This window comes from Manis javanica, chromosome 6 (genome assembly GCF_040802235.1).
Source record: "Manis javanica isolate MJ-LG chromosome 6, MJ_LKY, whole genome shotgun sequence".
Lineage (NCBI taxonomy): Eukaryota > Metazoa > Chordata > Mammalia > Pholidota > Manidae > Manis > Manis javanica.
In genome coordinates, this window is record NC_133161.1 from 108,314,013 (window position 1) to 108,341,522 (window position 27,510).

The 27,510-nt window shown below is 44.4% G+C and overlaps 2 protein-coding genes and 1 long non-coding RNA gene across 9 annotated transcripts in view; 2 read left to right on the forward strand and 1 right to left on the reverse strand.

The window, feature by feature from the left end:
• Window positions 1-23,425, forward strand: part of NPC1L1 (NPC1 like intracellular cholesterol transporter 1) — a 39,437-nt gene extending 16,012 nt beyond the window's left edge. The window contains exons 11-19 of one of the 3 annotated variants that reach the window (XM_017658606.3): window positions 18,415-18,605; window positions 18,859-18,983; window positions 19,575-19,701; window positions 19,816-19,871; window positions 20,592-20,742; window positions 20,909-21,140; window positions 21,250-21,363; window positions 21,439-21,601; window positions 23,033-23,425. In XM_017658606.3, coding sequence (XP_017514095.1) covers window positions 18,415-18,605; window positions 18,859-18,983; window positions 19,575-19,701; window positions 19,816-19,871; window positions 20,592-20,742; window positions 20,909-21,140; window positions 21,250-21,363; window positions 21,439-21,601; window positions 23,033-23,172 — 1,299 coding nt within the window. In that variant the 3' untranslated portion in view covers window positions 23,173-23,425. Of the gene's footprint in view, window positions 1-18,414; window positions 18,606-18,858; window positions 18,984-19,574; window positions 19,702-19,815; window positions 19,872-20,010; window positions 20,480-20,591; window positions 20,743-20,908; window positions 21,141-21,249; window positions 21,364-21,438; window positions 21,602-23,032 lie in introns of those variants that run through there. The other 2 variants (XM_017658607.3, XM_073239195.1) reach the window with 2 other exon arrangements.
• Window positions 4,243-26,517, reverse strand: LOC140849970 (uncharacterized). The gene is made up of 2 exons (XR_012132486.1): window positions 26,384-26,517; window positions 4,243-5,475 (listed from the first exon to the last, which is right to left on the reverse strand). It is a non-coding gene; the product is annotated as an uncharacterized lncRNA (long non-coding RNA).
• A 329-nt stretch (window positions 26,518-26,846) lies between these two features.
• NUDCD3 (NudC domain containing 3) overlaps window positions 26,847-27,510 on the forward strand; it is an 83,754-nt gene continuing 83,090 nt past the window's right edge. For 4 of the 5 annotated variants that reach the window (XM_036990920.2, XM_036990921.2, XM_036990922.2 and 1 more), the window contains exon 1: window positions 26,847-27,427. In XM_036990920.2, coding sequence (XP_036846815.1) covers window positions 27,128-27,427 — 300 coding nt within the window. In that variant the 5' untranslated portion in view covers window positions 26,847-27,127. The remainder of the gene's footprint in view (window positions 27,428-27,510) is intronic. The other variant, XM_036990923.2, reaches the window with a different exon arrangement.

Sequence of the window (27,510 nt, forward strand, 5' to 3'; positions counted from 1 at the left end):
ACTCTTATGAAGGTTTCACATTAAAAAACAATGTGGTTACTACATTTACCCATATTATCAAGTCCCCATCCATACCCCAATGTAGTCACTGTCCATCAGTGCAGCAAGATGCCAGAGATCCACTATGTCCCTTCTCTGTGCTACACTGTTCTCCCCGTGATCCCCCCCACCATGTGTACTAAACGTAATACCCCTCAGTCCCCTTCCCCCTCCCTCCCCACCCGCACTCCCACACCCCTCCCCTTTGGTAACCACTAGTTCATTCTTGGAGTCTGCTGCCATTTTGTTTCTTCATTTTTGCTTCATTGTTATACTCCACAAATGAGGGAAATCATTTGGCATTTGTATCTCTCCACTTGGCTTATTTCACTGAGCATAATGTCCTGCAGCTCCATCCATGTTGTTGCAAATAGTAGGATTTGTTTCTTTCTTATGGCTGAATAGTATTCTATTGTATATAATGTACCACATCTTCTTTATCCGTTCATCTACTGATGGACACTTAGGTTGCTTCCATAATTTGGCTATTGTAAAAAGTGCTGTGATAAACGTAGGGGTGCATATGTCCTTTTGAATTTGAGAAGTTGTATTCTTTGGGTTTATTCCAAGGAGTGGGATTCCAGGGTCAAATGGTATTTCTATTTTTAGTTTTTTGAGGAACCTCCATATTGCTTTCCACAATGGTGAAACTAGCTTACACTCCCACCAGCAGTGTAGGAAGGTTCCCCTTTCTCTGCATCCTCACCAACATTTGTTATTCTTAGTCTTTTCAATGCTGGCCATCCTTACTGGTGTGAGGTGATATCTCTTTGTGGTTTTAATTTGCATTTCCCTGATGATTAGTAATGAGGAGCATCTTTTCATGTGTCGGCCATCTGAATATTTCCTCTTTGGAGAACTGTCTCTTCATATCCTCTGCCCATTTGTTAATGGGGTTATTTGCTTTTTGGGTGCTGAGGCATGTAAGTTCTTCATATATTTTGGATGTTAACCCCTTTTTGGATATCACTTACAAATATATTCTCCCATACCGTAGGATGCCTATTTGCTTTGTTGATGATGTTCATTGCCATACAAAAACTTTTTAGTTTGATGTAGTCCCATGAGTTCATTTTTGCTTTTGTTTCCCTTTCTCGATGAGATGGGTTCAGGAAGAAGTTGCTCATGCTTATATTCAGATGTTTGCCTGTGTTGTCTTCTAAGAGTTTTATGGTTTGATGACTTACATTCAAGTCTTTAATCCATTTCGTTTACTTTTGTGTATGGGGTTAAAAAAATAATCCTGTTTCATTCTCTTGCATGTAGCTGTCCAGTTTTGCCAACATCAGCTGTTGAAGAGGCTGTCATTTCCCCACTGTATATCTGTGGCTCCTTTATCATATATTAATTGATCATATATGGTTGGGTTTATATCGGGGCTCTCTAGTCTGTTCCATTGGTCTGTGGGCCTGTTCTTGTGCCAGTAGGCTTTGTAGTAGAGCTTGAAGTTGGGGAGCATAATTCCCCCTGCTTTATTCTTCCTTCTCAGGATTGCTTTGGCTATTCAGGGTCTTTTGTGGTTCCATATGAATTTTAGGATGATTTTCTCTAGTTCGTTGAAGAATGCTGTTGGTATTTTGATAGAAATTGCATTGAATCTATAGATTGCTTTAGGCAGGATGGCCATTTTGACAATATTAATTCTTCCTACCCAAGAGCATGGGATGAATTTCCATTTATTAGTGTCCTTTTTAGTTTCTCTTAAGAGTGTCTTGTAGTTTTCAGGGTATAGGTCTTTCACTTCCTTGGTTAGGTTTATTCCTAGGTATTTTATTCTTTTTGATGCAATTGTGAATAGAATTGTTTTCCTGATTTCTCTTTCTGCTAGTTCATCGTTAGTGTATAGGAATGCAACAGATTTCTGTGTATTAATTTTGTTTCCCACAACTTTGCTGAATTCAGATATTAGATCTAGTAGTTTTGGTGTGGATTCTTCATGGTGTTTTATGTACAATATCATTTCATCTGCAAACAGGGACACTTTAACTTTTTCCTTGCCAATTGGGAAGTCTTTTATTTCTTTGTGTTGTCTAATTGCCATGGCTAGGACCTCCAGTACTATGTTGAATTGAAGTGGGGAGAGTGGGCATCCTTGTCTTGTTCCCGATCTTAAAGGAAATGCTTCCAGCTTCTCACTGTTAAGTATAATGTTGGCTGGGGGTTTGTAATATAAGGCCTTTATTATGTTGAGGTACTTGTCCTCTATACCCATTTTGTTGAGAGTTTTTATCATGAATGGGTGTTGAATTTTGTGGTCTTTGTCCTTCTTTTTGTTGATGTGGTGGATGATGTTGATGGATTTTCAAATTTTGTACCATCTTCACATTCCTGGCATAAATCCTACTTGATCATTATGGATGATCTTTTTGATATATTTTTGAATGTGGTTTGCTAATATTTTGTTGAGTATTTTTGCGTCTATGTTCATCAGGGATACTGGTCTGTAATTTTCCTTTTTTGTGGTGTCTTTGCCTGTTTTTGGCATTAGAGTGATGCTAGCCTCATAGAATGAGTTTGGAAGTATTCTCTCTTCTATTTTGTGGAAAACTTTAAGGAGAATGGGTATTAGGTCTTCACTAAATGTTTGATAAAATTCAGTGGTGAAGCCATCTGGTACAGGGGTTTTGTTCTTAGGTAGGTTTTTTTCTTTTAATTTTGGTGTCATTAATCTACAATTACATGAGGAACATTATGTTTACTAGACTCCCCCCTTCATCAAGTCCCTCCACAAACCCCATTACAGTCACTGTCCATCAGCATAGTAAGGTGCTGTAGAATCACTACTTGTCTTCTCTGTGTTGCACAGCCCTCCCCGTGCCCCCCCACATTATACATGCTACTCTTAAGGGCCCCTTTCTTCCCCCCAACCTTATCCCTCCCTTCCCAGCCATCCTCCCCAGTCCCTTTCCCTTTGGTAACTGTTAGTCTATTCTTGGGTTCTGTGATGCTGCTGCTGTTTTGTTCCTTCAGTTTTTTCTTTGCTCTTATACTCCACATATGAGTGAAATCATTTGATACTTGTCTTTCTCCACCTGGCTTATTTCACTGAGCATAATACCCGCTAGCTCCATCCATGTTGTTGCAAATAGTAGGATTTATTTTCTTCTTAAGGGTGAATAATATTCCATGTGTATATGTACCACATCTTTATCCATTCATCTACTGATGGACACTCAGGTTGCTTCCATTTCTTGGCTATTGTAAATAGTGCTGCAATAAACATAGGGGTGCATCTGTCTTTTTCAAACTGGAGTGCTGCATTCTTAGGGTAAATTCCTAGAAGTGGAATTCCTGGGTCAAATGTTATGTCTATTTTGAGCTTTTTGAGGAACCTCCATACTGCTTTCCACAATGGCTGAACTAATTTACATTCCCACCAGCAGTGTGGGAGGGTTCCCCTTTCTCCACAACCTCGCCAACATTTGTTGTTGTTTGTCTTTTGGATGGTGGTGATCCTTACTGGTGTGAGGTGATATCTCATTGTGGTTTTACTTTGCATTTCTCTGATGACTAGCAATTTGGAGTATCTTTCATGTGTCTGTTGGCCATCTGAATTTCTTCTTTAGAGAACTGTCTGTTCAGCACCTCTACCAATTTTTTAAATTGTATTATTTGCTCTTCATTTGTTGAGGTGCATGAGCTCTTAATATATTTTGGATGTCAAGCCTTTATCAGATCTGTCATTTATGAATATATTCTCCCATACTGTAGGATGCCTTTTTGTTCTATTGATGGTGTCCTTTGCTGTACAGAAGCTTTTCAGCTTGATATAGTCCCACTTGTTCATTTTTGCTTGTTTTCCTTGCCCCAGGAGATATGTTCATGAAGAAGTCACTTATGTTTCTGTCCAAAAGATTTTTGCCTATGTTTTTTTCTAAGAGGTTTATGGTTTCATGACTTACATTCAGGTCTTTGATCCATTTTGAATTTACTTTTGTGTATGGGGTTAGAAAATGATCAAATGATCCAATTTCATTCTCTTACATGTAGCTGTCCAGTTTTGCCAACACCAACTGTTGAAGAGGCTGTCGTTTCCCCATTGTATGTCCATGCCTCCTTTATCCTATATTAATTGACCATATGTATTTGGGTTCATGTCTGGTGTCGGCTTCCTCCCTGTCTCCAACCTACAGATAGAGGAGGCGATGTGATGAGATATTGAAGACCTTATTAGGCCAGCCAGGGGACTCAAGGCATATCAGCTCAAGAGTGGTGCTGAGAGGGCACCTTGCATATTTATTAGTCACACAAATACATCCAAGGACAGTTGGTGATCTCATGCATACAACTGCTGGCTTGTTGTGTTCTCAGTGCACAACTCCCTCTGCAGAGCTTCCCAGCACAGCACAATAGGGGATAACAATGTTGCAGGAACTGGCCTTGGTTAAGACACAACATTCCTTTAAGGAACACATCACATTTCTCAAGGCACACATCACTGATTAGTAGAAAAAAACAGTTGAGTTACAATATTTTGAGCCCACATTTCCCCCTTATTTTTTAAATAAAGAATGAGAATTCTGCTCTTACATTATTTTGTTGACATAGTAGCAGATTAAAAATAGCAGAGGATGCTTCACATAGATGGGGGGGCAAGATTCTTTGCCTGCCTCAGTTGGCTCCCATTTCTACCACTTGCGGGCTCCTTGCGACTGTGCCTGTCTTAGGTTGTTCCTCCCATGAAGAATCTTACCCATCTCTGGCTAACCAGTCATCTTTCAGGGCTACACAAGGAATTGGGTTTAGGAGAGGTTGACATACCTTTCTCTGCTTTGACGCTTATCAACAGCTACAGGAATCATTTAAAGAGTTGAATTCATTATGCGGACTCTAAAAAGGGGGTAAAAGGCAATTCGTTTTTAGACATTACTTCTTGAAAGGTAGCATAAGCATGTATCGGTTTCAACAAGTCAGTAATCAAGCGACGGACCCAAACTACTAGGATAGGGGGACATATACATAAATGAAGCAGGCCTACAAATAAAGGCCATAGCCAGTGAAACCACGAAAACCAATCAGGTAACCTAGGCAGTTGAGAAAAGTTGTCAATGATGTGATGAATATCATCTAGTTGGTTTTGAATAGTTTGAGAGAAATCAGACAGATTAAAAGAGCACATTCCTGGGAATTGCTCACAACCTATATGTTCTTTTAACAACAAATAGTCAATGGTGGCATGATTTTGAAGCACTGCCACTGGAACTTCTCCTAGTTCTTGGTTGAGTTCTGACTATATAGAAGCAGTCAAGTTTGTGGTTTTACTGTATGCACATGCCAGCTTGGATATTTCTTTCTGCATTCCAGCAACAAGTCCAGGAACTGGTAGAACAAACGCAGCTGCAACTGCAACAGCAGTAGGATCCAAAAGTTTCAGGTTGGCATCACAATCAGGCGACAAAGCTCAAGGGATTCTTCTATGTCCATATCTAGGAAAATCTATAAGAGCAGGAAGAATTCATCCTATGACACAAACACCTTGGTAATGTGAAGAGAAAGCTTGATAGATTTTGTTATCACACAAAAATACCCATCCACTTGGGAGCTTATATCCATATGGCCATTTTACATGTATGATGGATTACAATAAGAAGGTATAGAGGTACATTTAATACATATACAATTGGAAACTATGGTAGTGCTAACTGATAGATCTAACTGAGTATCACAAGTAAGAGTTCTGGGAGCTTTAGTAATATTTATTCCTGATATATTAGTAAACATTGGAAGAGGAAGTCTTAGTCCTATCAGACTCTTCTTCAACAATCCACTGATACAAGAGTCTCCCGCTACACAAAAGGAGGACTTGTTTAGCCCTAGGTTCGCTAATTGCAGCCACATATTAGGTGGTGAGAACTTATTTTTAGGAGAGAGTAATATATTTAGGAAAATAAAACTACTCTTGTATAACTTATCAGGAGTTCCTTTCTGTACTTTTTCATAGGAATAATTACCAATATCATTTTGAGTCAAAACTGTCTTATATGTCTTAACAGATATTACTCCTTCTAGACTGATCAGTTGCATTATACCATCTGAATTTTCCTCCATCTTTTTGCCTATAAATTTCTTCTCCATAGTGGATCATCCATCATCCTTTAAAAGATCAAAATTAAGAATATGCAAAGCATGCATTAGCCGTTGTTTTGCAGTTAATTTGATTATGTCAAGTACCACTCCCCCTTTTTGTTTTAGCAAATAATGCTTTAATGTAAGGTGATGGTGTTCCACTAAAGCTTGTCCTGTAGAATTATAGGGAATATCTGTTTTCCTGAAATCTAGTTCTTTACTAGATTAGGAGTAATTAAACAGTGATTATAAATGACAAAAGATTTACAAATGACAATGGTTAAAGATCTGATGAGAACTTACTGTAAGACAGTTGATATATGGAAGTTTGGATATTTCTGTAACATAAAACATTCAGTAATAAAGTTCAGCATTATTCCTTTTGACAGTGCTTTCCAGGTAAATATGTATCAGATAAATAAGCCAAATTAGCTAAATATTTTCTCTGATGAGGAGAAGAAGTTCTTCTGACATGTTCCAGGGGCCCTCTGGAAAATATCAGAGTTAACTAGAGGTAAAAGTACTTTTTAAAATTTGGTCTTGGGAAGCTGTCAAAAGTTTTTAAGGCACTTGCCTAAATAGACTTATAGTTATTAAATAACACTCATTATTTAACCAGAACGATATTAAGAACATTTAAAAGCAAATACAGAGGGTTACATAGTTGTTAACAACACTTAGTTTACAGTTCTTTTACTATTAAGATCTTATTTTCTTAAGCATTCAATAAAACAGCTGTATTTACAAGCAAGTTAGCTTCTTTTACTTTCAATACAACGTATTTCTATCCCTTATACCTTCTTTTATTAAAATATACATTCTTTAACATACAGAAATGTTTCCTTATTATATTAGGTAGTTTTAATTAGAACTGAAAACCACTTGGTACTTTAACCTTCAGTGAACACTGAAAAATAGGCCATTGTAAACTGTTACACCAGCATTCTTCAGACTGATACATTTATGAACATACTTTCAGCACAATTTCTCATTAAGCACAAAATATGTCTATATAACTGAGCAAAACTTTAAGAATTTTGGTTACCACAAAAATTCTCAGGCTGTTTGCAGATATATACACTGTTATACATTAATACAGTATTATTATTAAGATGTTCATCTGCTACACTTGTTTACTTATTTTTAGCAACCATGCTAGATTACTTATAAGACTTTTACCAAACATTAGACAAAGTCAACCTTTTCTTTAAGCATCTGCTTGAAATGTTTAACAGGTAACATCAACTTAAATGACTTGAAGTAAACTTTGGCAGCTGATAACTATAAGGACATGTCCATTTCAATTAAACTTAAATTAGCATTAATGCTTAATATTTTTTATTAGATTTTCGGGAAGTTTTAGAATGCCCAATGTTCACAAGTGCTTGTCTTTAAGTCAACTTTTATTAATACCATCCAGAGGTAGAAAATATTTTGCATTTAAACACTTAGACACACAAACATACAAACTGAGACATAATGACTACAGTTAGCAACACTTTTCATATGAAAACATGTACACAGACTGATACAAAAATCTGAGTTACTAACATTTAATTGTCTTCTTTCTTTTTAGCTTACTTGATTAAAAGTACTTCAGTTTTCAAGAATACTGTCTAGGGGCGAGCAGTCGACATAACTGGGTTAAGGTTTAGATGGCCCCAGACCAAAAGAGCCAATAAAGGCTCTGAACTGATATGGATTGTGTGTGTCCAGGGGGCTGGAAATGAAATGCAAGTACAATTCAAGCACCAGTTATTTAAAGCTAGGCTGTATTGTAAAAGATAAATTTCTTCTATCTCAGAGACTCTAGTTTAAAACTTCCTAATTTTCAAAGATAATGATGAACCTAGTAAGTAGAATAGATTTTCACTAAAATAATTTAGAAAACTAGTTCCATATTGTAGTAGTTCACGGGACTTTTGACTATTTTCTTTTCTTGTGGCAAAATATATTTAGCTGCATAACATTATATTGCATACTTCTCTCAGGAGCCAATCCTCTTTAATCAGAGTGTTTGTATTGAGGCCAGGTTTGTGTGCAGAAGATAAGACAATTCTTGTTTAGAATTTAGGGATCGAATTGCTCTCAGTTTGTTTTTTTAGTTTTTTCTGCCCGAGTTCTAGTCATTCATTCCTTGAGAGGCCCCTGCCTGTCTGATAAGTGCGGGGACTGTGTGACTTTTCACTGCTAGAGTCTTGATCTGAGTCACACAGGCTTGTTCCGCTTCCCTGGGGCTGCAGACAAGGGAATGCTTAGCTTTAGGATTATTAAGATCTGAGGGTCTTTTCAAAGTATTGAAGAGATGTTGCAGTTTATAAGTAGGAATATTTAGTAACAGTCAGATTCAATTGATATCTCCTAATAATTTTTGAAAATCATTTAAAGTTTCAAGATGATCTCTCCTTATCTGAATTTTCTGAGGGATTATTGAATTTTCTTGAATTTTATTCCCTAAATAATTAATTGGATATTGTATTTGTATTTTATCCGGGGCTATTTATAAGCTCCATTGTTTTAATTCAGCTTCAGTCTCATTGAGAATAATAGTAGAGATAGATGTTTATGTGGAACTATGAGAATATCATCCATATTATGAATGATATAAGCTGAGGGCCATTTCCCACCTACAGGCTGAAGAGTTCTATGCACACAATTTTTACCAAATTGTGGGGTTCTTTAGCATTCCTTGAGGAAGCACTTTCCATTGAAATCTTTCTAAAGAAGCCTGTAAGTTTAAAGGGACAGTGAAAGCAAACTTTTTTCTGTCCGCCACAGCTAAAGAATAGTAAAAAAGCAATCTTTAAGATCAATTATGGCCATATTCCAATCTTTAGGAATCATACAGGGAGAAGGAAGACCTTGCTGTAAAGGTCCCATAGGTTTAATAACTGTGTTGATTTGTCTTAAGTCATGTAGAGTCTCCAATTTCCTGACTTGTTTTTTTAACAAATAAAGAGGAATTCCACAGGCTTGTGGAAAATTCTAATCTAGCTGAAGCTGTTCTTAAACTAATGTAAGGCTGCCAGTTTTTCTTTACTAAGGGGCTATTGATCCACTCAAACAGGAACAGGGATAATGTTTCCCTCTCTGTGAACTTTTTAAAAATCTCATAACATTAGCCCAATCAGTTTGTTTGAGAGTACCTTGCGGCGGAAGCCAATAGCAATGCTTTTTTATATATTTATGAAGTTGAGCAAAATCTTTCTTAGAGGTTTTCACTCCTGATGTTTTTAGGAGGGCATGGAGCAATTTTAAGTAATCCTCCAGTTTTGAAGCTTTAGTTTCGTTGTGGCCCATTATAGTGTCCCTGACATCTCTATCCTGTTCCCTACATACGCTTTCCCGGGAATCTTACCGGATCGACGATCTTCGGAGCTTTCCCCGCCCTTGAATTGCAAGTGCCGCTGAGCGGAGGTTCTCTGCCCTGAGTTTCGACCTGAGTCTTTCAGGTCCCTGTTTGGGCGCCACTTGTTGGCCTCCTCCCTGTCTCCGACCCGCAGATAGAGGAGGCGACGTGATGAGATATCGAAGACCTTAGTAGGCCAGCCAGAGGACTCAAGGCATATCAGCTCAAGAGTGGTGCTGAGAGGGCACCTCTCATATTTATTAGTCACACAAATACATCCAAGGACAGTTGGTGATCTCATGCATGCTGGTTCGTTGTGTTCTCACTGCACAACTCCCTCTGCAGCGCTTCACAGCACAGCACAATAGGGGATAACAATGTTGCAGGAACTGGCCTTGGTTAAGACACAACATTCCTTTAAGGAACACATCACATTTCTTAAGGCACACATCACTGATTAGTAGAGAAAAACAGTTGAGTTATGATGTTTTGAGCCCACAGTCTGGAGTCTCTATTTTGTTCCAGTGGTCGGTGGGTCTGTTTTTGTGCCAGTATCAAATTGTCTCGATTACTGTGGCTTTGTAGTAGAGCTTGAAGTTGGGGAGCAAGATCCCCCCCACTTTATTCTTCCTTCTCAGGATTGCGTTGGCTATTCTGGGTCTTTGGTGTTTCCATATGAATTTTTGAACTATTCGTTCCAGTTCATTGAAGAATGCTGTTGGTAATTTGATAGGGATTGCATCAAATCTGTATATTGCTTTGAGCAGGATGGCCATTTTTACGATATTAATTCTTCCTAGCCAAGAGCATGGGATGAGTTTCCATTTGTTAGTGTCCTCTTTAATTTCTCTTAAAAGTGTCTTGTAGTTTTCAGGGTACAGGTCTTTCACTTTGGTTGGGTTTATTCCTAGGTATTTTATTCTTTTTGAGGCAATTGTGAATGGAATTGTCTTCCTGATTTCTCTTTCTGTTAGTTCATTGTTAGTGTATAGGAAAGCCACAGATTTCTGTGTATTAATTTTGTATTATGCAACTTTGCTGAATGCAGATAGTAGTTCTAGTAGTTTTGGAGAGGAGTCTTTAGGATTTTTTATGTACAATATCATGTCATCTGCAAATAGTGACAGTTTGACTTCCTCTTTACCAAACTGGATGCCTTGTATTTCTTTGTTTTGTCTAATTGCCATGCCTAGGACTTCCACTACAATGTTGAATACCAGTGGAGGAGTGGGCATCCCTGTCTTGTTCCTGATGTTAGAAGAAAAGCTTTCAGCTTCTCGCTGTTAAGTACGATGTTGGCTGTGGGTTTATCATATATGGCCTTTATTATGTTGAGGTACTTGCCCTCTGTACCTATTTTGCTGAGATGTTTTATCATGAATGGATGTTGAATTTTGTCGAATGCTTTTTCAGCGTCTATGGAGATGATCATGTTGTTTTTGTCCTTATTTTTGTTTATGTGGTGGATGATGTTAATGGATTTTCAAATGTTGTACCATCCTTGCATCCCTGAGATGAATCCCACTGGGTCATGGTGTATGATCCTCTTGATGTAGTTTTGAATTTGGTTTGGTAATATTTTGTTGAGTATTTTTGCATCTACGTTCATCAGGGATATTGGTCTGTAATTTTCTTTTTTGGTGGGGTCTTTGCCTGGTTTTGGTAATAGAGTGATGCTGGCTTCATAGAATGGGTTTGGGAGTATTCCCTCCTCTTCTATTTTTTGGAAAACTTTAAGGAGAATGGGTATTATGTCTTTTCTGTATGTCTGATAAAATTCCAAGGTAAATCCATCTGGCCCGGGGTTTTGCTCTTGGGTAGTTTTTTGATTACCGCTTCATTTCCGTTGCTAGTAATCGGTCTGTTTAGATTTTGTGTTTCTTCCTTGATCAGTCTAGGAAGATTGTATTTTTCTAGGAAGTTGTCCATTTCTTCTAGGTTTTCCAGCTTGTTAGCATATAGGTTTTCATAGTATTCTCTAAGAATTCTTTGTATTTCTGTGGGGTCTGTCGTGATTTTTCTTTTATTTTCTCAAAAACCAGCTCTTGGTTTCTTTGAATTTTTTCTATTGTTTTATTCTTCTCAATTTTATTTATTTCTTCTCTAATCTTTATTATGTTCCCCCTTCTGCTGACTTTAGGCCTCATTTGTTCTTCTTTTTCCAATTTCAATAATTGTGACTTTAGACTATTCATTTGGGATTGTTCTTCCTTCTTTAAATATCCCTGGATGCTATATACTTTCCTCTTAAGATTGATTTTGCTGAGTTCCACAGAAGTTGGGGCTTTGTGTTGTTGTTATTTGTTTCCATATATTGCTTGATCTCAATTTAAATTGGTCATTGATCCATTGATTATTTAGGTGCATGTTGTTAAGCCTCCATGTGTTTGTGAGCCTTTTTGCTTTCTTTGTACAATTTATTTCTAGTTTTATATCTCTGTGGTCTGAGAGGCTGGTTGGTAGGATTTCAATCTTTTTGAATTTACTGAGGCTCTTTTTGTGGCCTAGTATGTGATCTATTCTGGAAAATGTTCCATGTGCACTTGAGAAGAATGTGTATCCTGCTGCTTTTGGGTGTAGAGCTCTGTAAATGTCTATTAGGTCCATCTGTTCTAGTGTGTTGTTCAGTGCCTCTGTGTCCTTACTTATTTTCTGTCTGGTGGATCTGTCCTTTGGAGTGAGTGGTGTGTTGAAGTCTCCCAAAATGAATGCATTGTATTCTATTTCCTCCTTTAATTCTGTTAGAATTTGTTTCATATATGTTGGTGCTCCTGTATTGGGTACACATATATTTATAATGTTTATATCCTCTTATTGGTTTGACCCCTTTATCATTATGTAATATTCTTCTTTATCTCATTACTTTCTTTGTTTTGAAGTCTATTTTGTCTGATACTAGTATTGCAACACCTGCTTTTTTCTCCCTGTTGTTTGCATGAAGTATCTTTTTCCATCCCTTGACTTTTAGTCTGTGTATGTCTTTGGGTTTGAGGTGCATCTCTTGTAAGCAGCATATAGATGGGTCTTGCTTTTTCATCCATTCTATTACTCTGTGTCTTTTGATTGGTGCATGCAGTCCATTTACCTTTATGGTGATTATTGAAAGATATGTACTTATTGCCATTGCAGGCTTTAGATTCGTGGTTACCAAAGGTTCAAGGTTAGCCTCTTCACTAGCTAACTGTATAACTTAACTTGCTTATGATTCTTTATTTCTCTCCCTTCTTATTCCTCCTCCTCCATTCTTTATATGTTGGGTGTTTTATTCTGTGCTCTTTTGTGTTTCCTTTAACTGCTTTTGTGGGTAGTTGGTTTTATTTTTTGCCTTTAGTTAGTATTTGGTTGGTCTGCTTTCTTTACTGTGATTTTATTTTCTCTGGTGACATCTGTTTAGCCTTAGGAGTGCTTCCATCTAGAGCAGTCCCTCTAAAATACCCTGTAGAGGTGGTTTGTGGGAGGCAAATTCCCTCAACTTTTGCTTGTCTGGGAATTGTTTAATCCCTCCTTCATATTTAAATGATAATAGTACTGGATACCATATTCTTGGTTCAAGGCCCTTCTGTTTCATTGCATTAAATATATCATGCCATTCTCTTCTGGCCTGTAAGGTTTCTGTTGAGAAGTCTGATGATAGCCTGATGGGTTTTCCTTTGTAGGTGACCTTTTTCCTCTCTCTAGCTGCCTTTAAAACTCTGTCCTTGTTCTTGATCTTTGCCATTTTAATTATTATGCATCTTGGTGTTGTCCTCCTTGGGTCCCTTCTATTGGGAGTTTTGTGTACTTTCATGGTCTGATCGATTACTTCCTCCCCTAGTTTGGGGAAGTTTTCAGCAATTATTTCTTCAAATACACTTTCTATCACTTTTTATCTCTCTTCTTCTTCTGGTACCCCTATAATGTGGATATTGTTCCTTTTGGATTGGTCACACAGTTCTCTTAATATTGTTTCATTCTTGGAGATCCTTTTATCTCTGTGTCAGCTTCTCTGTGTTCCTGTTCTCTGATTTCTGTTGCATTAATGGTCTCTTGCACCTCATCCAATCTGCTCTTAAGTCCTTCCAGAGATTGTTTCATTTCTGTAATCTCCTTCTGGACTTCATCCCTTAGCTCTTGCATATTTCTCTGAATATCCATCAGCATGGTTATGACCTTTAGTTTGAATTCTTTTTCAGGAAGATTGGTTAGGTCTATCTCCTTCTCAGGGGTTGACTCTGTGATTTTGGTCTGAATCAAATTCTTCTCCCTTTTCATGGTGATAGAAGTAGTTGTGGGGAGCTGGCGCATGTGTCGGCTGGGAGAACACCCCTTCTTGCTGGTTTGTGGCCTTCCTCTCCTGGGAGAACAGCGACCCTGAGCGGCTTGTGCTGGGCAGCTGCACGCAGACAGGGTGTCTGATTCTTGCCCGGCCACTGTGGAAGAAGCTCTGCCCAGTTGCTGTGGGTGTGGCCGCTGCCGCTATGGCGGAGTCGCACCAGAGGGGGAACAGGTGGGAGGCTGTTTATCACCATGAGGGGCCTCCAGGCTGCGCTGCCTCCCAGGGGGTTAGGGTGCCCGGAGTTCCCTGGGATTCCCAGTTACTGGGCTGATTGCGCCAGGGCGCTTCCTTCCAGCTGTGAGGCCCTGTCCCTTTAAGATTTTCAAAGGGCACTCACTTTTCTTTTGTCCCAGGGATGCCAACTTTGAGGACCTGCTCACAGGTCTTACTGTTCTGTTTCCCTATATCCAGCACATCATACACTGTGTGTCTGCACTCCCAGTGTGGATGGCTAGGGCTGGGTATTTAGCAGTCCTGGGCTCCCTCTCCTTCCCCGCTCTGACTCCTCTCCTCCCGGCGGGAGCTGGGGTGACAGGTGCTCGGGTCCCTCTGGGCTGTGGCTTGTATCTTACCCCCTTCGCGAGGCGCTGGGTTCTTGCAGGTATGGATGTAGTCTGGCTGTTATCCTGTGTCTTCTGGTCTTTTAGGAATAGTTGTATTTGTTGTATTTTCAAAAATAGATATGGTTTTGGGAGGAGATTTCCACTGCTCTACTCTTGCCGCCATCTTGGCTCCACCCATACTGAGGCTCTTTTTGTAGCCTAGTGTATGATCTACTCTTGAAAATGTTCCATGTGCACTTGAGAAGAATGTGTATCCTGCTGCATTTGGCTGTAGAGTTCTGTAGATGTCTATTAGGTCCATCTGTTCTAGTGTGTTGTTCAGTGCCTCTGTGTCCTTATTTATCTTCTTTCTGGTTGATCTGTCCTTCAGAGTGAGTATAGTGTTGAAGTCTCCTAGAATGAATGCATTGCATTCTATTTCCCCCTTTAATTCTGTTAGTATTTGTTTCACATATGTTGGTGATCGTGTGTTGGATGCATAGATATTTATAATAGTCATATCCTCTTGTTGGACTGAGCCCTTTATCATTATGTAATGTCCTTCTTTGTCTCTTGTGACTTTCTTTGTTTTGAAGTCTATTTTGTCAGATACAAGTACTGCAACTCTTGCTTTTTTCTCTCTGTTGTTGCATGGAATATCTTTTTCCATCCCTTCACTTTTAGTCTGTGTATGTCTTTGGATTTAGAGTCTCTTGTAGGCAGCATATAGAAGGGTCTTGTTTTTTTATCCATTCAGTGACTCTATGTCTTTTGATTGGTGCATTCAGTCCATTTGCATTTAGGGTGATGATTGATAGGTATGTACTTATTGCCATTGCAGGCTTTAGATTCGTGGTTACCAAAGGTTCAATGTTAATTTCCTTACTATCTAAGACTCTAACTTAACTCACTTAATATGCTGTTACAAACACAATCTGTAGGTTCTTTTCTTTTTCTTCTTCCTCCATTCTTTATATATTAGGTATCATAGTCTGTATTCTTTGTTTATCCCTTGATTGACTTTGGGGATAGTTAATTTAATTTTGTATTTGGTTAGTAATTAGCTGTTCTTCTTTCTTTACTGTGGTTTTATTTCATCTGTTGACAGCTGTCAAACCTTAGGAACACTTCCATCTATAGAAGTCCCTCCAAAATAGACTGTAGAGATGGTTTGTGGGAGGTAAATTCTCTCAGCTTTTGCTTATCTGGAAATTGTTTAATCCCTCCTTCACATTTAAATGATAATGTTGCCGGATAAAGTAATCTTGATTCCAGGCCCTTCTGCTTCATTGCATTAAATACATCATGCCATTCCCTTCTGGCCTGTAAGGTTTCTTCTGAGAAGTCTGATGTTAGCCTGATGGGCTTTCCTTTGTATGTGATCCTATTTCTCTCTCTGGCTGCTTTTAATAGTCTGTCATTATCCTTGATCTTTGCCAATTTTATTTCTATTGTCTTGGTGTTGTCTTCCTTGGGTCCCTTGTGTTGGGAGATCTGTGCATCTCCATGGCTTGAGAGACTATCTCCTTCCCCAGATTGGGGAAGTTTTCAGCAATTACCTCCTCAAAGACACTTTCTATCCCTTTCTCTCTCTTCTTCTTTTTCTGGTATCCCTATAATGCAAATATTTTTCCATTTGGATTGGTCACACAGTTCTCTCAATATTTTTTCATTCTTAGAGATCTTTTTCTCTCTGTGCCTCAGCTTCTTTGTATTCCTCTTCTCTAGTTTCTATTTCATTTATTGTCTCTTCCACCATATCCAACCTGTTCTTAATACCCTCCATTGTGCTCTTCAACAATTGGATCTCCGACCGGAATTTATTCCTGAGTTCTTGGATATCTTTCTGTACCACATTAGCATATTGATGATTTTTATTTTGAACTCTCCTTCAGGAAGAGTCATAAGGTCCCTGTCATTTAAATCTTTCTCTGGAGTTACATTAATTTTACTCTGGACCAGTTTACTTTGGTGTTTCATATTTGTATATGGCACCCTCTAGTGTCCAGGAGCTCTACTCTCTGGAGCTGCTCAGCCCCTGAAGCAATGTTGGGGGTCGCAGGGGAGCGGTATTGGTGCCTGGGGTTGAGGAAAGAGCTGTTTCCTGCTTCCTGGCTGCTATGCCTGTCTCCACTGCCTGAATCAGTGGGCTGAGCACATAGGTATAAGCTTTTGTCCCAGAGCAGCCGGATATGGATCCCTGCTTTCCACAGTGGCTGGAATCTCAGTTTCTCCAGGAATTCTGCCTGCAGTAGCCTTCCAACCCTGTAGTCACGGAGTATTGTGAAAGCACCATGAAATGTATGTTTGTGCTCCCAGAGCATATCTCCGGAGCTAGGTATTCAGCTGTCCCAGGCTTCCACTCCCTCCCTGCTCAGTTCCTCTTCCTCCTGCCCAGTGAGCTGGGTTGGGGGAAGGGCTCAGGTCCTGCCCAGCCACAGCTCTCATATATTACACTGTTCCGTGAGGTCTGCTCTTTTCTCCAGGTATATGTAATCTGGCGCAGTCCTCTTTCCTGTTGCTCTCTCAGGATTAGTTGTACCAACTATATTTTCTAATTATATACAGTTTTAGGAGAAAGCCTCTGTTTCTCCTCTCACACCACCATCTTTAATCCCCTTCTATGTTTTCTTATTATTTGTGGTTTTGGGGGAGGTTTCTGTCTTACCTCTCATGCCTCCATCTTTAATCCTCTCCTGTATTTATTCTGTCTTGTTAGCTCTTTAAGCATCTCTAAAACAGTTGTTTTAAAGCCTTTGCCTAATTCACCCAACATCTGGTCTTTCTCAGGGACTGTATCTGTTCATTTTTATTCCTTGGTAAGGGCCACACCTTTCTGACTCTATTGTGATTTTGCTGAGAAGTGAACATTTGATTCTTATCATGTAGTGACTGTAGAGACCAGATTCTCCCCCTTCCTCAGTGTTTGCATTTTTAAAAAAATAATTGTTGCTGGTGACCTTGTCCTGGAGATCAGCATTCCGCATGAAGTTAAGAGTCTTAGCAGATCATTTCTGAGCCTGTACCTTTCCCTGGGCATGTGTAGTGACTGGCTAAATTCTCCTGTATTTGTGGTTGCTTTTGAATGTCCTAGCAATGTATAAGATGTACAGCTCCAAAAAGGAGAAAAAATAAATCACATGCTTGCTCTTTAGATCTCTTGGAAGTCACTTTAGCACCAGGTGGCGGAGATTAGTTGGTCTGACTCTGATCCACACTGCTGAGATCAAGAGCAGCAATCAATGATCAGATCACTGATCCCTGCTTTTTAGGGGATGGGGACCTTATAGCCTTCCCGGGTTCTGTATGCTTTGTGCAAACTGCTCCTGGAATATGGGCATGGCTGCCTGCATCAGACCTGGGGGCTAGTCACCACCATGCTTACAGGATTGAAACTAACCACAAATGCTAGCCAGGCCTTTCTCTTCAAGCCCTTAGCAGACCCCAGATTTCCAAATAGTTGCATCAGACAGATTTTGCCTATTGTGTGCAGTTGTGTCCACGTGGGGAGAGGGATTCCTGATGCTCCCTTCTCCATCTTCCCTGATGTCACTCTGAGGTTTTATGTGTTAGAACAGAATAGGCTGTGAAGATGTCTGGCACATGGCCTTGAGGCTGTGCACACAGATGTTTACATGTGCACACACATGTGGACTGTGGTCACAAACCAGCTTGTTAGACTGTGGCTGTGCCAAACTAGGGATGATAGGAAGGGGTAAAAATATGTGTATGTGCATGTTTGTGTGTGTTACAGTGTGTTGATGTAGGGTAGAGTGTGTTACTCTGTGCTTGTACCCACCTGAATGTATTCTGTGCATGTAGTTGTGATTATATCTAGATTTGTGTACCTGGGAGCCAAGACCTTTGTGGATCCACCTCCGACAGTGTACCCCTTCAATGGAGCTATACATGTGTGAGCACATGCCTCTGTGAGCATGCACCTGTGTGAGCGTAAGCCTCCATGAGCCTGTATGTATGTGTACCTGTGTGCATGTGTGTGTGCCTGTGTGTCCCTCTGTGAGAGTGTACATCTCTGAGCATGAGATGGAGTGAGCCCCTTGGTTATATCTGGTCCCGGCCTCACAGATTGTCCTCTGTTCTAGGACTCATACCTGCTGGACTATTTCATCTTTCTGAACCGTTACTTTGAGGTGGGGGCCCCAGTGTACTTTGTCACCACTGGGGGCTACAACTTCTCCAGTGAGGTGGGTATGAATGCCATCTGCTCCAGTGCAGGCTGTGACAGCTTCTCTTTAACCCAGAAGATCCAGTATGCCACCGAGTTCCCCGACCAGTGAGTAGCCTGGCCCACCCCTATCTGTGCCCACTGTCCCCCTCCAGTCTCTGATTCTTGCCTCCCTGTCTCCACCCTGTTGCTCCATATGTGCACTCAAGCCCCTCCTGAGCTGTGCCATGCTGAGCACAGGGCTGCTCCTGGGGATGGGGAAGGTGTGTCTGGGGAGACCCAGTGTGGGGGCTGGGCCATGGGATGGACCCACTGCCGGCTCACTCAGTCCTGCCCCTGACCTCCTCTTGCTGACCCCCAGGTCTTACCTGGCCATTCCTGCCTCCTCGTGGGTGGATGACTTCATTGACTGGCTGACCCCATCCTCCTGCTGCCGCTTATATGCCTTTGGTGCCAATAAAGACCAGTTCTGCCCCTCGACTGTCAGTGAGTATGGGGTCTCTGAGGGCTCACAGCTCAGCATAGCTTGGGGAAACTCAGGCAAGAGAATGGAGAGGACTGTCGAAGCTCCTTTAGCCTTCTCCACCCTCCTGCAGGGTCAGTAGTGCAGACTCCCAGCTGGACCACAGGGTATGCGTGCGCTCATGCACACCCTGCCCGCCCTGCCCGAGGTGTGCTCATGCTGAGCACAATGGCTGCCCCTGGGTGGGTGAGGGAGCACATGGCTGCTCCCATGGGTGGGAACGGGGAGCACATGGCTATTCCAGGGGGTAGGGATGAGGATCACATGGCTGCTCCTGGCAGTGGGGGAATACACACCTGTTCCCAGGGGTTGGGGGGAGCACACGGCTGTTCCTGGGGAGGTGTGAGGGAGCCAGGAGAGAGAGCTGCTGCTGTGAGGGTGAAGCAGGAGGCTGTTTCTTCCCCACAGGCTGCCCTTCCTTACTGCCTACAGGTACAGCACTTAATCTGGGGACAAATCAAATCTCTCTGTGGTGGGGCAGGAGTGATGGGGCTGTGATAAGGATGGTCAGAAGCGGGCAGAGCTGGGCTGCCTGAGGGCTTCTCTGCTTGTAGACTCTGTGGCCTGCCTGAAGAACTGCATGAGCTTCACCTTGGGCCCTGTACGGCCATCAGTGCAGCAGTTCCACAAGTACCTGCCCTGGTTCCTCAACGACCCACCTAACATCAAATGTCCCAAAGGGTAGGCAGGGGGAGCGTCCACTGGGGATCACAGTGTGAGTGCCGATTGGCAGAGCTGGTGTGGGGCCTCTGGCAGCGCAGCCCTCAGCTAAGCCTTGTCTTGGCCTTCCCACAGGGGCCTGGCAGCATACAGCACCTCTGTGAACTTGGGCCCTGACGGCCAGATTTTAGGTAAGCAGAGCCACACCTGGAGGGGTGGATGAGGGCCAGTGCTCCAGGCCTGTGAGCCAAAGAGAGCAACTCTTAGTCTACCATCATCTCTCCTCCCTCCTTCTTGGGGGGACTTCTAACCACCCTGGTCTGTTCCCAGAGGTCTTGCTGCCCTGCCCCACATCTTTAGACTTCATCCTTGACCATCTGCCCCACCACCCTGCCATCAAGGTCAGCATGACATTCATGGAATCTTCCAGGGTCGACACTGCACTTGGGAGCCACACACAGACCTTTCTCTAACACACACAGACCCACGTGGGTGTGGGCGGTGGAAGCTGGCAGAGTGAGAGACTTATCCTCAACCGAACGCCACCCTGGACCTCAGTTCTGTGACAGAACTGTCTCCCTTCTTCTGGTCCTTTCCTGTAGGAATATGCTTGTTGGGAAAGCAATTAATTTTAAACCTCCAGCACATGTTTTGAAAACATACAGAGCAGAGTGTGGGCTCACGCCCTAGAGGTGGGTCCAGGACCTGGGTCTCACACAGGTTGGGACCTGCTGCAGTGTGCAGGGCTGGTGCATGACCAAAACTCAAGGTGCCTTGCTCCAAACTTAGTAAGAATTCCAAAATGGGCGGCGGCAGAGCCCTGGCCCAGCTGGGTGCAATCCCTCGGGGACTGAAGTCCTGGGAATGGGCTCTGACCGTTGCCCTTCCTCTCTGGGCCCTGGCTGGTCCAGCCTCACGGTTCATGGCTTACCACAAGCCCCTGAAGAACTCGCAGGATTACACGGAGGCTCTGCGAGCAGCTCGTGCGCTGGCAGCCAACATCACTGCTCACCTGCGGAAGGTGCCAGGCACTGACCCGGCCTTCAAGGTTTTCCCTTACACGTGAGGCCCTGGGTGGTGGGGCCACAGGGAGGTAGGCTGGGGAGGCCTGTGGGGTGAGGATGGGCTCTGGCCACAGTTGTTCCCGGCAGCTGGTGCCCTGGGCCTTTCTGAGATGGGTGCAGGAGGCTGGCAGTCCCGAGTGGTAATGGCTTTCTGCGACCTGCAGGATCACCAATGTGTTTTACGAGCAGTACCTGACTGTGGCCCCTGAAGGCCTCTTTACGCTCAGCCTCTGCCTGGTGCCCACCTTTGCCGTCTGCTACCTTCTCCTGGGCATGGACCTCCACTCTGGCCTCCTCAACCTGCTCTCCATCATCATGATCCTCGTGGACACAGTGGGCTTCATGGCCCTGGGGGGTATCAGCTACAATGCCGTGTCCCTCATCAACCTGGTCACGGTAACCCACTTACGTGGGGCTCCAGGGCACTGGCCTCATCAGACCCTTCATGTTCCTCCTAGAGTCTGGGTGTCCTTTCCTCTTAGCTGAAGCTCCCCTCTGCCAACAGGCAGTGGGCATTTCTGTGGAGTTTGTGTCTCACATCACCCACTCCTTTGCCATCAGCACCAAGCCCACCCGACTAGAGAGGGCTACAGAGGCCACTGTCTCCATGGGCAGTGCGGTGAGTGGGTGGGCCACTGCATGCAGCCCTGAGCTGGTGCCCTGTGCCGGCCTGATTCACACCTCTGCCCCCCAGGTGTTTGCCGGTGTGGCCATGACGAACCTGCCTGGCATCCTCGTGCTGGGCCTAGCGAAGGCCCAGCTTATCCAGATCTTCTTCTTCCGCCTGAACCTCCTCATCACCGGGCTGGGCCTGCTTCACGGCTTGGTCTTCCTGCCAGTCATCCTCAGCTACCTGGGTGAGTGCCCAGCCCCTCCCACATGGCCAGACCAGGCCTGGTCTGTAAGTGCCTGGTTGCCTCTGGGGTTCATAGCCACAGGCACAGCCCGAGGAGGTGCATGGCCGTCCCAGGTCAGCTCCTGCTCAGACTGAGCACATGCTGCTTCTGGGTTTGGAAGCTGCAGCTTCTCTGTTAACATGTGCAAGCATCTTTCTTTGTCAGGAGATGCATCTCAAACATTCATGCTGCTGAACTCTTAATTGTGATCTTCAAGAAGTATGTCACAGTGAGGTGATGCTTGTGAGCACAGATGGGGACACACAAACATTTCAGAGTAACACTTGTCTCTCTGTCCTTGAGGCACTCTGAAATTTTCTTTTCTATTCCACTATTGATTTTTAAGATGCTGGGGGTAGCCTCAGAATTGACTTCATGAGTTATTAATGGGTGGCGACTTGCTGTTTGGAGTTGTGTGGATTGACCATTACCCTGCAGCCAGCTCCCGGCTGCAGCACACTGCATTATTTCTGACTCTCTGCCTATGCCTCCAGCACTGTGATAACCAGCCTTGTGCCTCTGACCTCATCCTTCAGTATTTCCTGAGACAAAGTCCAGTGGTTAGCGCACTCTGGAAAGTGGTGCCATCAAAGCCTCTCCCAGCAACAGCCCATTGCTGTTTCCTCACTGTTGACACCAAGACCCCAGGATGAGGTGTCGCCTCCTCTCAGGGTGGGCAGGCCGGGAGCAGGTCAATTCTGCTCCCCCCCAATAACAGTGGTGATTGTAGAGAAATGTTCTGGAAGGGTGTTTGTGCCCAGTGCGTGTACCTGCTCCTTTTCACACCCCTAGGGTGGGTGATTTTTCCATCTGCATTTCACAGATGAGGCAACTGAGCCTGTGCCAGGCTGAGCTGGTCTAATGTGTCAGGCTGGAGCCCACGCAGCTCTGGTGTCCCTGCTCATGTCCCCATAGTCTTGTAGGAACTTCCTAACCCTCTTGGAAGAGGGAGTATGTGTGTGTGGTGGTGGGTGGGATGGATGAGGGGATAAGGAGGAGCAGCTCCCCGAGGTTCTGTGTCAGGGAGGGAGAAGGAGCCCACAGGCCTGCCTCCTGTGCACGGCCAGGACCCAGTGCCCTGAGACCCCTCCCTGCCCTCCATTTGTCAACAGACTGAGGAGCCATGTCCTCAGCAAGGAGGGCATGTGCTGGATGTTAGCATGTGGTGCTCTAGGAAGGAAGAGGGTAGGCAGTGGCTGTGGGGCTGCTGGGCTTCCCTGCAAGAGCAGGTGGGGCCTGTTCTGGGAAGCAGATGGGGGAGGATAGCAGCTGAGCCGGCACTGGTGCCTTTGGGCCAGAGAGAACCTGTGCAGAGCAGTGACGAGGCACTGGCAGGGCTTGGTCCTTCTGTCTTTACCTCCCCCCGCTGGCTGCACGCCTTTCTTTCTGCAGGGCCCGATGTCAATGCAGCTCTAGTGCTGGAGCAGAAGTGGGAGGCGGAGGAGGTAGCAGTGGTGGCCAGAAGAGCCTCCTGCCCAAAGCGCCTGGCCCCCATGAGCTCAGCCAACCACTCACATCAATGGCAGTTTTGAGTACCCTGCTGGGAGCCACCATGCTGGCAGGGCTGGCTCCTGGTCTCACAGTGAGCAGGGGATCTAATGAGTCAAAGGCCCTGTCCAGGCTTAATGCCCTGACTCCAGGGGCCACTTGGGTTTCCCTGTGGGGTGACCCATCCTCCCACTGAGTGCCTGGGGTAGTTGCCAGGGAGTGGCCAAAACAGGCCACCCTCTGGCCAGCAGATGGCACTCATAAGGACACAGGACTGTGAAGGATGTGGCCTGCAATTCATAGCTGTAACCTGTTCCTGATCTGTATCTTGAACTTGTCATGTGATCTCACATGAGTTTTTAAACTTTAATTCCATATGTGTGTATGTACACAACATGTGGTGTTATTGCAGTTTAAATGTTTCATAAATACTGTACTTGAAGTACTCTTTGACAATGAGGTTTTTTTCACACCACATGCATCTGAGACTCATTCGTGTTGGTAGAGATCTAGTCCAGCCACATGGTTTCATCCATCCCCCACCAGTGGCAATCAGATTGCTCCCAGTTGTTTTTCTACTACAGGCCTGTAATCACTTATCTGGAACCCCAAAATCCAAAGGCTCTGAAAATCTAATTTATCTTTTTTTCCTTTTTAAGTTTGGGACAAAGCCATTTGGTTGCAAAAACTGACCAAACAGGATGTATCTGTTTTACTCTATAAATATTAACACTCTTCATCCTGCTCAGTGTGAACAGTCATGTTATTTCATGCATTGAGTGTGATTCTGGGTGGCTGTCCCAGGCCCCAATGGGTTCTAATATCTGAAGTAGTTGTAAACATCAAATAACCTTTCTAAAAAAATGTTCTAAATTCTGAAACTCACCCCACTTATGGAATTTTGGGTGCAGAACCTGACCTGCATGAACAAGCACATTTGCTTGTCTCCTTGTGTGTGGGAGAGCTGCCTGGAAGTGGTCCATTGTGGACGTCCTGGGTGCAGATGGTGGCCTCCCTGGAGCAGCTGCCCTCTCCATCCCCACTAGCACTGGATGACCATCTCTACCTGTACAAATGTCAGTACCTGCATTTGGGGACAGGGGATATAATTATGGATGATTATCACTTAAAAAAATTTTTTTAAAAAGAAAACTTCATTGTACTGTAATTTGACTTACAGAAAAATTGCAAAGATAGTACAGAGTTCCTGCATGCCCCACACCCAGTCACCCTGTTAGCTTCTTGCATTAGTATGGCACATTCATCAGCGTGCAGTGGATGAACCCATACTGGTGATTATTGCTAACTAATAACACTTTATTCAGATGTTCTTACTTCCTACCTAGTGGCCTTTTCTGTTCCAGGACCCCATCAGGAGAGTACATACTCAGTTATATCTACTTAGGCTCTTGGCTGCAGTTTGCCAGACTTTCCTTGTTTGATGACTTTGACAGTTTTGAGGACCCTCTAAAGGGGTTTGTCTGGTGTTTTTCTCCTGATTGAACTGGAGTGATGGCCTTTGGGGAGGGACACCAGAGGGAGAACACCATTCTCAGCACATCATACCAAGGGTGCACGCTACAGCCCCAACTCTTCCCTGCTGATAGTTACCCTACCTGCCTAGCCGAGGTCTTGAAGCATTTCCTCTGTAGTTTCTGTTTCCCCCTTTCCATGCTGTGCTCTTTGAAGGAAGTCACTATGCACAACCCACACTTAAAGAGTAGGGAGTTGTCTTCCACCTCCAGTAGGGCGGAGTATTTACATCAATTATTTGGAATTTTTCTGAACAGGAAGGATAGTCTATTCCCTCCACTTATTTATTTATGTGATATATATATGTGTATCAGTATGGGCTCATGGACATTCATTTTGTACCTTGGGTTCTAATATTCTATTACTTTATTGTTTTGCTCAAATTGTCCCAGCTGTGGCCAGTGGGAGCTTTTTGAGTTGGCTCCTGTGTCCCTTTGTCATACTCCCATCATGGAGGATTTTTTCCTTTTCTAGCACTTCCTTACTTTCTGGCTCTACAAGACGGTCTGAGCGCACCTTCTAATGCAGTCATGGGACCTGCCATTGCTCCAAGGAGTCCTGGCCCTTCACTGGAAATGGGATCAGAAACCAGGGTCTGGGGCTTCATGCACATGTTGCTTTGGGGCCTCTCACCTGAGAGACCAGGGGAGTATATGTATGTATACTGACCAAGGTATGCATGCATTTCTATAAGTATCTCTGCACGAACCACCTTACTTATAAGGTTAAAACACAAGTTTGTGCTGATGCCTCGAGCTCTAATCCATTACCACAAGGATCGTTCTAGACTCCTTTGCTTATCTGTAACCTTTATTAATTGTTCGTATGAGTACCTTCAGAAATGATAACCCAAATTGCCAGGTGAAACATTTAGAACAAGGAGTCTGAATGCAGCAACCTTTCACCTTTGGTCTTCCTGACACCATTAGTTCCCAAGTTTCTCAGGTCAGCATCTTTTTCTCCACCCTTCAGTGAGGCTGTCCATAAATTTGTAACAAATTATTTTGAAACATTCAGCATTCCACACTGGTGTTACAAAATAATATGTGTAAAAGATTCAAAGTGCAGGCGACCAACGGATATGTGACAAGTTGACATTGTGTCAGATATTCTATACTGCAACTAACCTTTAAGAACTTCCACCTGTCCAATTTTGGTGTGATTTCAAACAATGCACACGTGTATTTGCAAAGAGGATTAAGGTACTCCTCCCATTCCCGACAGCACCTGTGCACAGCAGCTTTTTCATTGAGAGCACAGTGCAGTGTAGCGGACGGGGCAGGTTGAGTCCTGCTGGCTTTGATGAAGACGGACGTTAAAGATATGCAAATATACAAAACCACTCTTCTCACAAACTTGTTTTGAAGACCATTAGTTCCTTAAAAATGTTAACATGTAATGTGATTTTTACGGTTCATCAGAAGTAAATACTTAAGAGGTTTTTCAGTTTTAATTTCTAACGTGGTAACTATTGATAAGCATGACATAAACAAGCTCCTCAGCGTCTATAAAAACGGGCCCTAAGAACCAAGAGCCCCAGAACCGCCGCGCGGGACGCCCCTGGTTTCACGGCTGTCCCGCGGCTCGCCGTGGGCCACGGGCGCGCAGACGCCGGGCACGCCATGCCCTGGAAAGCACCCCTCGGTCGGCCGCCAGCCGGCTGCGCCCCCAACCTCACGCTTTCTTCCCGTTTGCAGACACCCGGTCCCCCGCGCTCCTCACCAGCGTCCCCAGGCCGCGACCGGGTCTGCGGGGAGTCTTCTCGCGCGCTCGAGGCCTTGACCTTTCCACGATTGCCCTTGGCCTACGCCGAAGCCGCGTGGATGCCCCGTGTACGCATTTGCGCAGTGCGCCGCATCGCAGGGTCGGGGCGCTCCGCTAGGCGTCTGCGTGTGCGCTTACGGCTCTCCTCCACGCCGTCCCCGCGCGTCCCTGCTGGCTGCTGCACACGGGACACCTCCCGCAGGCAGCTCGGGCCTGGAGACCACGTGATGGCGCCGGGCCGTGGGATCTCTCCATAGTTCTCTCGCACTTTTCCGATTTACAAAGGGCTCTCCTGCTGAAGTTGCAGGCTTGTAGGGTATTACTTCCTCTGTGCATGAAGAAAGAAAAGATTAGGTAAATTAGTTCAACCGTGGCCGTGGGCAGACGCGCCCTTTCGCCCGTTTCCAACATGGCCGCCAGGCGTCAGCAGCCTCGCCGCCCTGGGCCTGCTTGCGCCTAGGAGCCACTTCGGGGTTCGCGAGGGCTGCTTAGCGGGGCCGCCCCTGGAAGCCGGCGGGGCGGCACCCGCAACAAGGCCGCCCTAGCTCAGTCTTGCCCAGCCCGGCCGTGGGGCCGAAAGAACGCGGACCAGAAATTTTGCGGTACGCCTGTAGCGGGGCCATTACAGCCGTGCTCCGGAAGTGGCGGCGGACCGGCGTCCGGCCCTCCTGCAGTGAGGAGCCTCCCGCGGCCGGCGACGCCATGGATCCCGGCGCGGCCGAGCTGTATGATCAGGCCCTACTGGGTATCCTGCAGCACGCGGGCAACGTCCAGGACTTCTTGCGTGTGCTCTTCGGCTTCCTCTACCGCAAGACCGACTTCTACCGCCTGCTGCGCCACCCGTCCGACCGCATGGGCTTCCCCCCGGGGGCCGCGCAGGCGCTTGTGCTGCAGGTGACGCGCGGCGGGTGGGGACCGGACCCCGGGCTGGGGGCGGCGGGTCCGGGACCCGCGCGAGTTCTCCTCGGCTCCTGGCCTTGGTGCCCCTCGGCGCGGCCGCGGGTAAGCCGAGACGCCGGCGGTTTTCGAGTTGCCAGAGGAGGTCCACGGTGCCAGGGGCTGCGGGTCAGAGAAGGAGAACTCTG